This window comes from Oryza sativa, chromosome 12 (genome assembly GCF_034140825.1).
Source record: "Oryza sativa Japonica Group chromosome 12, ASM3414082v1".
Classification (NCBI taxonomy): Eukaryota; Viridiplantae; Streptophyta; class Magnoliopsida; order Poales; family Poaceae; genus Oryza; species Oryza sativa.
Genome location: NC_089046.1, coordinates 27677784 through 27689104, shown reverse-complemented (window position 1 = coordinate 27689104; position 11321 = coordinate 27677784). Strand labels below are relative to the sequence as shown.

Below are 11321 nucleotides of genomic sequence, written 5' to 3'. Positions count from 1 at the left end.
TCGTTACCCATGAGATGTTGTCGTAGCCACGCGGGGAAAGTATCAATGTGATGCCGTGTAATCCATGCATCGGACTTACCGATGTTCCTGGCGCGAACTAGAGCCAAGTGCTCCTCGATGTAAGGAGCTACCAATGAAGAGTGTTGCAGAACAGTGAAATGGGCTTTACGGAATAAATTGTTGTCTACCGTCATTATTGCTTTCCTTCCGAGAGTTCCCTTTCCCCGTAGTCTCCCTTCATGGCGTGATTCAGGTAGCCCGATTGGGCGAAGGTCTTCGATAAATTCTACGCAAAATTCGATGACCTCCTCTGTTCCATAACCCTTGGCGATGCTTGCCTCTGGACGAGCACGGTTACGAACATACTTCTTCAGAACGCCCATGTACCTCTCGAAAGGAAACATGTTGTGTAGGTACATAGGCCCGAGAATACGGATCTCTTTCACAAGGTGACATAGCAAATGCGTCATTATATTAAAAAATGAAGGTTGAAATATCAACTCAAAACTGACGAGACATTGCACCACTTCATTCTGAAGGGCTTCTAATCTATCCGGATCGATGACCTTCTGCGAAATTGCGTTCATGAATGCACATAGCTTTGTTATTGTTGCCCGGACATTGTCTGGAAGGATACCCCTTATTACAACTGGTAGCAGTTGTGTCATCAACACGTGACAGTCATGAGACTTTAGGTTTGTGAACTTCTTCTCCTTCGTGCTTATTATTCGCTTAATATTCGTGGAGTATCCAGACGGTACCTTTATGCTCTCCAAGCATTCAAACATACTTTCCTTCTCTGCCTTGCTAAGAGTGTAGCTGGCTGGACTCAAGTAATGGCTTCCTTTCTCCTTTGGTTCCGGGTGAAGGTCGCCGCGTTGTTCCATATGCTTCAGATCATTACGTGCTTCCAGTGTATCTTTCGACTTTCCGTATACACCTAGGAAGCCAAGAAGGTTTACGCAAAGGTTCTTAGTGAGGTGCATCACGTCGATTGCGTGGCGTACGTCCAAGAATTCCCAATATGGTAACTCCCAAAATATAGAGTTCTTTTTCCACATCGCCGCGTGACCATCTTCGCTCTCTATATGCTGGCTTCCAGGCCCCTTTCCGAACACTACTTTAAGATATTTAACCATAGCAAACACTGTTTTCCCGCTGCGATGTTTAGGCTTCATACGGTGGTCGGCCTTATGTTCGAAGTGCTTGCCTTTCTTCTGTACCGGGTGGTTTGCTGCAAGGAATCGACGATGACCCATGTATACAACCTTCCTACAGTGCTTAAGATACGTACTTTCTGTTTCATCCATACAGTGAGTGCAAGCCTTGTACCCCTTGTTGGATTGTCCGGATAGGTTGCTAAGTGCAGGCCAATCGTTGATGGTTACGAACAGCAGCGCTCGTAGGTTAAACTCCTCCTGTTTGTCCTCGTCCCACACGGGGACACCTTACTTCGTCCACAACTGTTTAAGATCTTCTACCAGTGGTCTTAGGTACACGTCGATGTCGTTACCAGGTTGCTTGGGGCCTTGAATAATAATCGGCATCATTATGTACTTCCTCTTCATGCATAGCCAGGGGGGGGGAGGTTGTAGATACACATCGTAACGGGCCAAGTGCTATGGCCGCTGCTCATCTCTCCAAAAGGATTCATGCCATCCGTACTCAAACCAAACCGTATGTTTCGTGCGTCCTTTCCAAATTCTTTAAATTTTCTGTCGATGTTTCGCCACTGCGAACCATCGGCGGGGTGTCTCAGCATCCCGTCCTGTTGACGCTCTTCAGCGTGCCATCGCAACATTCTAGCATTCCCCTTGTTCCTGAACAAACGCCTTAGCCGTGGTATTATAGGGAAATACCACATCACCTTAGCAGGAATTCTCTTCTTTGTTAGCTGCCCGTCAACTTCTCCTGGATCGTCCCGTCTAATCTTGTATCGTAGTGCTTTGCAAACAGGGCATGCATCTAGGTTCTCATACTCCTCACCGCGATATAGGATACAATCGTTCGGACATGCGTGAATCTTATGAACTTCCAGTCCTAACGGGCAGACTATCTTCTTAGCCTCGTACGTTGTCTCGGGCAATTTGTTTCCCCCCGGAAGAATGTTCTTGACGAGTTTCAATAAATCGCCAAATGCCTTGTCACTAACCCCATTTTTTGCCTTCCATTACAACAACTCCAGAGTGGTATCCAACTTTTTGTGCCCCTGCTCGCAACCTGGGTACAACGAAGTTCTGTGGTCCTCCAACATCTTGTCCAATTTATGGGCCTCCTTTTCACTTTCGCAGTCCTCCCTGGCGTCCTGCAACATCTGACCAAGTTCATCCGCAACGTCGTTACCATCAGCAGCTATTTCCTCCTCGCCCGTTTGATTTCCTTCAAATCCAACATACTGAGCAAAGTCCGGAATATTGTCGTCTTCCACTTCATCTTCTTCCATTTCAACACCTTGCTCTCCGTGGGATGTCCAACAATTATAGCTTGGCATGAACCCCGACTCAAACAAGTGGAAATGAATAGTCCTGGATGCAGAATACTCCTTCTGATTCTTACACTTATTGCATGGACAACAAATAAAACCCCTTTGCCTGTTAGCTTCGGCCACTCTCAAAAAATAGTGCACGCCGTCAATAAACTCTTTGGACCGCCGGTCAGCGTACATCCATTGCCGATCCATCTACATGAGTCAAAAAAACCGTACACAAATAATTATTCTTACAATAATGACAGTCATACAATAATTATAAGATATCTTTATTCATACAAAAATCATAAAATATTACACCAAATAATTCTTAAAAACTATTTGTAAAGTTTTAAACTAATTTTAATGTGTTTTACTTCTTTTAATTTTCATTTTAGTTTGTTTTCTATTATTTCAGATTAACTTTCACTAGAGTTTTCCTTCTCAACTATTTTATAAAACCTTGTTTAGCAAATGAACTAAATTTCTATATATTCTTTCTTCCCCACACACATTTTCTCTCTCATCAACTTACAACTAAATTTTGGAGACAAAAAAAGTGTGCAAAACATAGGTGCAAATGTAGTATGACAAAAAAAAAACATTGGAGGATGAAGTTGCAAACCTTTTAGGCACCTCCGATTTGTATGTAATTAATCACCAAAATAAATTCAATAGAAATTTTGGCATGACCTCCCCTCTTTTTTGAAGAAATTTTGAAGCTTACTCGGGCAGCTGGAGGAGGAAGAAGACATATATATAGGGGTGGGACTTTAGTCCCGGTTGGTAGCACCAACCGGGGCTAAAGATCACCGGGATCTTTAGTCCCGGTTGGTAAGTTACGATCTTTAGTCCCGGTTGGTGTTACCAATCGGGACTAAAGATCCCGGAGGGGCCTGACAGGCCCTGACAGCTTTCCGGTTGGTAACACAAACCGGTACTAAAGATCAAATATGCCCGTTACCCTTTTGAACCGGGACTAAAGATCATCTTTAGCCCCGGTTTTTATTGCATCCGGGACTATTGTGGAAATCGGCCGACCGACGAAAGATGGTTTCTCCACCAGTGCACTGAACTCCTTATCTAGATTTATCTTTAGGAATTATTTTTTTGGGGTATAGAGGGAGAGTACACGTTAGTTAGTTCGGCTTACAAATTTTCAACTGGTCTCCCTTATCTTCTACAACACCAAGAAAAATAAGGACCGGCCAAGCAGCTAGCTAGCTATAGCTGGTGCATTTCGCCGAAAATTTGGAAGGCGTGCGTACGTGTCGAGTTGTAGTTGTGCATTTCGCCGAAAATTTGGAAGGCGTACGTACGTGTCGAGTTGTAGAGTTATGCATGGATCGTCGGTCGCATATGGTATGAATTCCATCGATCGTCTAGATACTGGAAGAAGCTTTAGTACGTGTAGGTGGAGAAAAACGTTGGAATTCTCCTCTCTCTTCCGGACAACTTAACACACACGTACGTACTACGCATGAGTCAAGCGCATGCACCCCAACATAATACAAGAAATTTTAACATTTTGTTTGATCACTCATCTTATTAAAAAAATTAAAATTATTATTTATTTTATTTGTGACTTACTTTATCATATTAGGGGACGGAGGAAGTAACTTAGCTTAGCATGTACGGCCACCATCATGTCTATATTTTCTTTATTCTTAGAATTACATAGTACAACGCAGACACTCACCCTGTGAGTGTCTTTGAAGACTGAGCCAGCAAATCCATCTTGGAGATTGCGCCTCGCTGTTGATGGGTACGTCGTCTACCACTGAAAGCATAAAGCCGTTAAATCCTATAAAATTTGCTTCCATAGGGAGTGGAACCCTGACCTAAGATACTACTGAGGCTCTTGTAACCACTACGCTATAGGCCCTGTCGGTGATATGGGACCGGGAGTATCATGACCAGAGGCTTGAGGCAGACGCAATCGCCCACGTGGCCTGGCACCTTCGGGGACGTCGGGCCCGAGGGTGAGGTGTCCGCCCTCCTCCTGATTTCCCCCGAGGGGGGGTCGGGTTGCGCTTGCCCCGGCCCCGAGGGCCGAGGCACCCCGACCCCTTAAGGAAGTCTGCGCCACATATATGGGATAAGTGAGCACAGCTGTGCTCACCTAACAGCATTTATTGCAGTCTGGTCAAGCATGTCACGCTGCATGCAACGCAGTACAGCGCGTTCCTTTATCCGGTCTGTGACCAGTCACAGACCGGTCAGATCACGGGTTAGGTGGCGACTGGCGGTCTGACGCACGCCTTGCCCCATCCCGTCAAGACGAAAGCCTCTAGGCACTCGTCTCAAGCCGGAGCTAGCGTGTTATCTCTTAGAGATGGCACGTTAGCCCTGGTCAGATTTATACCAGGCTTCATCCTAACCATTACAGGCAAGGTGTTACACGAAGAAGGGCAAACATGCACGTTGTTAAGCTGACGCGTGGTGGACAAGAATGACCGGTCTGGCACTGGTCGCGACATCGACAGACAGCCACGGTCCCGCGTCATCTCTGTCTTCGGGGGAGGTGGGGGTAGGTGTGGGCTGTCCCATCAGAAGGGCTCCCGGATGGAAACCGTACCGATCTCCGCCCATTAAAGAGAAAAAGAACAGTCCAGTTTGGAAAGAGAAAGGTGCATGTGGTATCCCCTTGAGATATAAAAGGAGGACCTTGCCCATTTAGAGAGGGGACTTTTCCCTTTTGGAAGGCTGAGGGGAAAGGAAGTTAATCTTTTGTAACTTGTCCATACACAAATCCACAAAAACACAGGAGTAGGGTATTACGCTTCGCAGCGGCCCGAACCTGTATACATCGCCGTGTCTCGTGTGTCTTGCGGGCGGGTGATCTTTCCACATACAGAGAGAGAGAGAGAGCTTGGGATTGCACCCTAAGCCCCTGGTCGAACCGGCAAAGGGGGGCTTGCGCAGTCTCCCGGTGAGGGGCCACGAGCTCCGTCATCTGGCGCGCCAGGTAGGGGGCTCAGCGTGTGTTTTCTGAGCTCTCATACTCTTCCGTGTGCGCCAAGATTCCCTTGTTCAGCCTAATGGCCGAGCAAGCAAAGGCGCACGACCTCTCTCCGAGTGTGAGTGGCGACGACGGGGAGCCAAACCCGCGCCGTCGAGCTCGTACTCCCCCACCTCCTCCACGCCAAAGTCCCAAGCGGGGGGAGGCGCTCGAGAGAGTCGAAAAATCCGCAGCATCGCCAGTCGCGGGTGGTGCAGGAGAACGGCGAGATGGGGAGCGTCGCCTCCTCGTCTACGGCGACGGCAGCACGCCTCAAGGCGCGCTTCAGGCTGTTGGCGCGCTCCTACGTCACCCGCCTGTCGTCCCTGACCCGGAGTCTCCAGCCCAGCGATGGCTGGACGACGTGGCCAACTTGGTCATGACGGCACAGCAGCGCCTGGGTGCTGGTGGACGGTCCGCCACCACCAAGACCTTCGGCGCCGCCACCTCCGGCTCTGTGTCATCAAGGCGGAGGGCGCGGCGAGCGGCGGCTGCTGCACGCCATTCGGCTACCACTCCTTCGTCGGCGCCTCCGACTCGGGAGGATCAGCATGAAGAGCCGGATGCCCGCCTCGACATCGAGCGCCGACGTAGTGATCGGCGTGCTCCCCGCGCAACGGAGGGTGCCTCTTCGTCCAGGGTGTCACCTCGACATGGACGTGAGGACCAGCCCTCCGTGCCCCCGGTTGGTGGTGTTGGCTGTAGAGCCTTTGTGGCGAGTCTTCGGAATGTCCGTTGGCCCCCAAGGTTCCGGCCCACCATCACCGAGAAGTATGATGGGAGCGTCAACCCCACCGAGTTTCTCCAGGTCTATACGACCGGGATCGAGGCCGCTGGGGGAGACGACAGGGTCATGGCGAATTTCTTTCCCATGGCCCTGAAGGGACAGGCGCGGGGTTGGCTAATGAACCTGCCACCCGCGTCGGTCCACTCCTGGGAGGATCTGTGCCAGCAGTTCACCATGAACTTTCAAGGCACCTATCCACGCCCAGGTGAAGAAGCGGACTTGCACGCAGTACAGCGAGGGGATGATGAATCCCTTCGCTCGTACATTCAGCGTTTCTGCCAAGTCCGCAATACTATACCTTGCATCCCTGCACACGCGGTGATCTACGCGTTCAGGGGGGGTGTGCGGCACAACCGCATGCTCGAAAAGATCGCCTCCAAAGAGCCCCAGACTACCGCAGAGCTTTTTCAGCTCGCGGACCGAGTGGCTCGCAAGGAGGAGGCCTGGACCTGGAACCCCTCCGGTTCCGGAGTGGCAGCTTCGGCCGCCCCCGGATCCGCCGCTCAGACAGGGCGGCGTGACAGGAGGAGGAAGAAGAGGTCAGCCCATTCCGACGACGAGGGTCATGTCCTCGCTGTCGAAGGCGCTTCGCTGGCCACCCGAAAGGGGAGGCCTGCGAGCGACAAAAAGAAGGAGGCCGGCGCTCCCTGACCTCGACTACTTGGAAGAGCGAAGGCGGCGCGCGGCCCTCCGAGCTGCGCGCTACCAGCAGAGCCTGCGGCGCTACCATCAGCGCCACGTCCGGGCCCGATCACTCTGCGTCGACGACCTCGTCCTACGCCGCGTCCAAACGCGTGCTGGATTGAGCAAGCTCTCACCAATGTGGGAGGGTCCGTATCGAGTGATCGGCGTCCCCCGGCCGGGCTCCATACGGCTGGCCACGGGCGACGGCACAGAGCTGCCTAACCCGTGGAACATCGAACACCTTCGTCGCTTCTACCCCTAGTGGGGGTCGGGTGTCAGGTCTTGGGCTCGGGCCAACTCCGCACCCCCCCCGGGCGTGCAGGGTTGGCCGGGGGCTTATCTTTTTTCTCTTCCGTATTTCAATAAAAGCATTTTTCGATTTCCTAAAGGCTGTGTCTGTGCTTTTGTTTCCTTTTGAAGAATCTTGACTTGAAATAGGTCACTCGTGCTCAATCCTACCCTCGGGGGCTCGGGTCGGCTAAAATCGCCAAAAGGGGCCCAGAACCGAGCCGTGCCCCGGGACGTGGTGAACTCCGGGGGGGAATCGGCAAAAACCCACAATCGGGTCACCCATAACCCTCGGTCACCACGCTCCCGGCCTGGCCAGTCTCGACATGTGGATCTCCCCAGGCACTAGCCCCGACCCGAGCCATTTGAGGACTAGGACCTGGGCACGAGCCCTTGTTCAAGCCAAGACACAAAAGGATCGCGGCACAGACATCCTCGTCTCATACACAGAACAAATGAAATTGACACAAAAATTTCCTCTTTATTTGATTGCAGATTAAATCAGTCTATAACAAGAAGGGGGCCCGAAGGCCTCGGAAGAAGAAGGAAAAGCTATTAAGATTGGCGGAGGCCTGGGGGCTCACTCCGATGCACCCGGGTCGCCGGCCTCGTCGCCACTGTCGCCCACTCCGCCGTCATCGTCCTCCTCGTCGGAGTTGAGGGCGAACGCGAGCCGAGGATTCTGCCCGAAGAGAGAGCAGGGAGGAGAGGCCCCCGAGCCGAACGGCGGCCCAAGGCCCCCGACGGCCGGAGCTGGCCCTCCGCTTGCTTGCCCGACGGTGCCAGGCGCCCCCGACCCCCAGGATGGCCCCGAGGCCACTGCGGGAAGGCCGCGCCTGTCGCCCTCTAACCCCGAGGTCGTCGGCACAGAAGCCGAGTGCGCCCCGCGCTGCCTCTCGGATGAAGAGCGCCCTGGAGATGCGGCCTCTAGCGAAGAGGATCGGCCCCGCCGAAAGGTGCAGCGGCCCGTCTACTTTGTTAGCGAGGCCCTCCGGGACGCCAAAACCCGATACCCTCAGGCCCAGAAGATGCTATACGCTATTCTGATGGCTCCGAAAAAAGCGCCATCACCATATCTCCAGGCGAAGCAAATCGGCTCACCCAGATTCGTACGCCGCTCAAGTGATATGGCAGTCTTGAAGAGACCGCCCATTATGGACAGCAAAGTCACCATTACCAATGTGCGTGATTTGAGACCGTTGGGTATTTTGCCCAACTACGGAAACCGGTCCCACCTGTCACCAGGCTTTAGAGGTGGCGTCACACCTGACCGCTTCCCTGGGGAAGGGAAATTGCTCTGGCATAACGCCGGGGGCTACTGTCGGTGATATGGGACCGGGAGTATCATGACCAGAGGGCGCACTCGGCTTCTGTGCCCCCTACCTAAGCAGACGCAATCCGTAAATAATATAAGCGCTCAGACTAAATATTTAGAATAAATATATGGCCCTTTTGGAAGGCGGAGGGGAAAGGAAGTTAATCTTTTGTAACTTGTCCATACACAAATCCACAAAAACACAGGAGTAGGGTATTACGCTTCGCAGCGGCCCGAACCTGTATACATCGCCGTGTCTCGTGTGTCTTGCGGGCGGGTGATCTTTCCACATACAGAGAGAGAGAGAGCTTGGGATTGCACCCTAAGCCCCTGGTCGAACCGGCAAAGGGGGGCTTGCGCAGTCTCCCGGTGAGGGGCCACGAGGGCCAACGGACATTCCGAAGACTCGCCACAAAGGCTCTACAGCCAACACCACCAGCCGGGGGCACGGAGGGAGAGAGAGAGAGCTTGGGATTGCACCCTAAGCCCCTGGTCGAACCGGCAAAGGGGGGCTTGCGCAGTCTCCCGGTGAGGGGCCACGAGCTCCGTCAGGCCCTTTCACCATGATAGTTATATTTCAATTACAATATAATTACATTAAAATATTGTGAAGGAATTTTCTATCAAATGGTATACTATAGGTAATCCCATATATGATGATATATCATCATCAACTCCTATATATATTGCAAGCAAGAAAAGGGAGCTTCAAAGTCCACATCACCCAAGAAAATCATAGAAACATATTTTGGTGTGATTTCTTCGCAGAAAACAAATACTCTCTTTGTATTTTAATGTATGACGCCGTTGACTTTTCGACCAACGCTTGACCATTCGTTTTATTCAAAATTTTTGTGCAAATATAAAAATATTTATGCCATACTTAAAGAACATTTGATGACGAATCAAGTCATAATAAAATAAATGATAATAAAATAAATAATAATTACATAAATATTTTGAATAAGACGAATGGTCAAATATTAGACAAAAAAGTTAACGGCGTCGTACATAAATATGGACGTAGTACGACGCAGGCATGCATGCATGGAGCTGGTTTTCTAATGGCAACCCGACTCACTTTTTTTTTTTCATCAGAATTGAAGATAAGAGTTTTTATTCATTTATTATATATTGAACAACACGTACGCATGCACGCATGCATGGTAATGGTAGTGATCAACACACAAGATCACTACCCCTTATTATCACATCTTATATTAGCTTAATTATTAATTAAGGGCACATGACGATCTGGTAATTTGTTCCGGCAGGGCAGGTGAAAGTGCTGCTCCGATCATCCTTGGCGTAGCTGTACGCGTCGGGGCACTTGTCCTTGAAGAACTTGGAGTATTTCGTCGGCGGGCACTCGTGCTCGTACTTCCCCCGGCAGCAGTAGGCGTCGCCGCCGAACTTGCCGCACGCGCTGTCGCAGCCTCCGGCCACCTTCAGCTCGGGGAGGCACTGCGCCGTGATGTCCACGCCGCAGCTCGGCCCGCGCCGCCGGGCGCCGCACCGCGCCGCGTTGCTCGTCGGCTGGAAGCTCATCGGCACGTTGAACCCGTCGATCAGTGACAGGTCGAAGTAGTCGGTGGCGTCGCCGCCGGCGGCGCCCGGGGTGCCGAGCGTGTACTCGGCCAGCGTGGTCGGCGGCGCGCCGGAGACGGCGCAGGAGAGCGCGTTGCGGCAGTCGCCGGTGAGGCAGCGGCCGCGGCCGGCGCCGTCGAAGTCGCAGCCGGTGCGGGGCCAGATCCTGGCGGCCTTGGTGCCGGCGGCGACGTTGAGCGTCCACGACTTGCCTGGGTCGAGCCGCACGCCGCCGCCGGGCAGCGCGCCCGGCCACACCGTGTAGCGGCAGCGGTTCACCACCGTGATGGTCGCCGCGTCGGCGCTGTAGACGACGGCGACGGCGACGGCGAGGAGGAGGAGGACGAAGACGCGAGTATTGGCCATGGTTGCTTCTTCTGCTAGCTAGCTGCTGCTTGCAATGTGGCAATGGGTGGCGCCATGGCTAAGGTATTTATAGGAGGAGGGACGATCGACGGCCATGGTTTCCACGACTAGACGATTTTCCACGTACGGTTGCTGCATTTGGAAGAAGGCCATGCATGTACGTATACGCTTGGTTCCTACGTAGGAGTATATATATACGGTCATGTATTCGATCTTCTATACTCCTATACGTATCACACTGTCGAATGAAAATTTATTTGGGAATTGGGACTTGACTGAATTGGTCAGATTGATTGATGGGCCTCGTTTATCGGCCGATACACTTGCCTTTCTGGGACGGCCCAGAAATTGTGATCTCGCTTCCTTTGTGGGCTGGGCTTTTCATTTCTATCTAATTTTGCAGATCCATATACGCGTATGTACTGTATTTCCCTCTTGCAAATTAATCATGTTCTCATCAGTGAAGCGTTTTATTTCAAATTTGAACTAGGTCCTAGGTATATTCACACGTATGAATTTGAATCCAGCTTCCCCAAATTCAGACAGGGATGACAGACAATTTGTAATTAAACACTATTTAGAATGGAGGAATTTCTCTAGTACTTAAAAGCACAATCGTCCTTCTTCCCTACCTCTCTCACAGTAAGCGCTCCTTTGAGAACCGTGCCTAACTCGGTTGGTATGGGTTGATTGCTTTCACCCAGCAGACCCAGTTTCGACCTCTCAACCTGCTTATATTTCACCTAGATTAAATGAAGGGTTGAAAAAAAATATTTGGGTTCTCCTATCTTAATACCATTGGATGGCTAGTTCTAGCCATCCCAAC

At 51.5% G+C, this 11321-nt stretch overlaps 1 protein-coding gene across 1 annotated transcript; it reads right to left on the bottom strand.

The window, feature by feature from the left end:
• Positions 1 to 9491: 9491 nt before the first annotated feature.
• Positions 9492 to 10535, bottom strand: LOC4352857 (protein P21). The gene has a single exon (XM_015763497.3). The coding sequence runs from the start codon at positions 10493 to 10495 to the stop codon at positions 9779 to 9781; it is 717 nt and encodes a 238-aa protein (XP_015618983.1). The 5' UTR covers positions 10496 to 10535; the 3' UTR covers positions 9492 to 9778.
• Between the last annotated feature and the right edge of the window lie 786 nt (positions 10536 to 11321).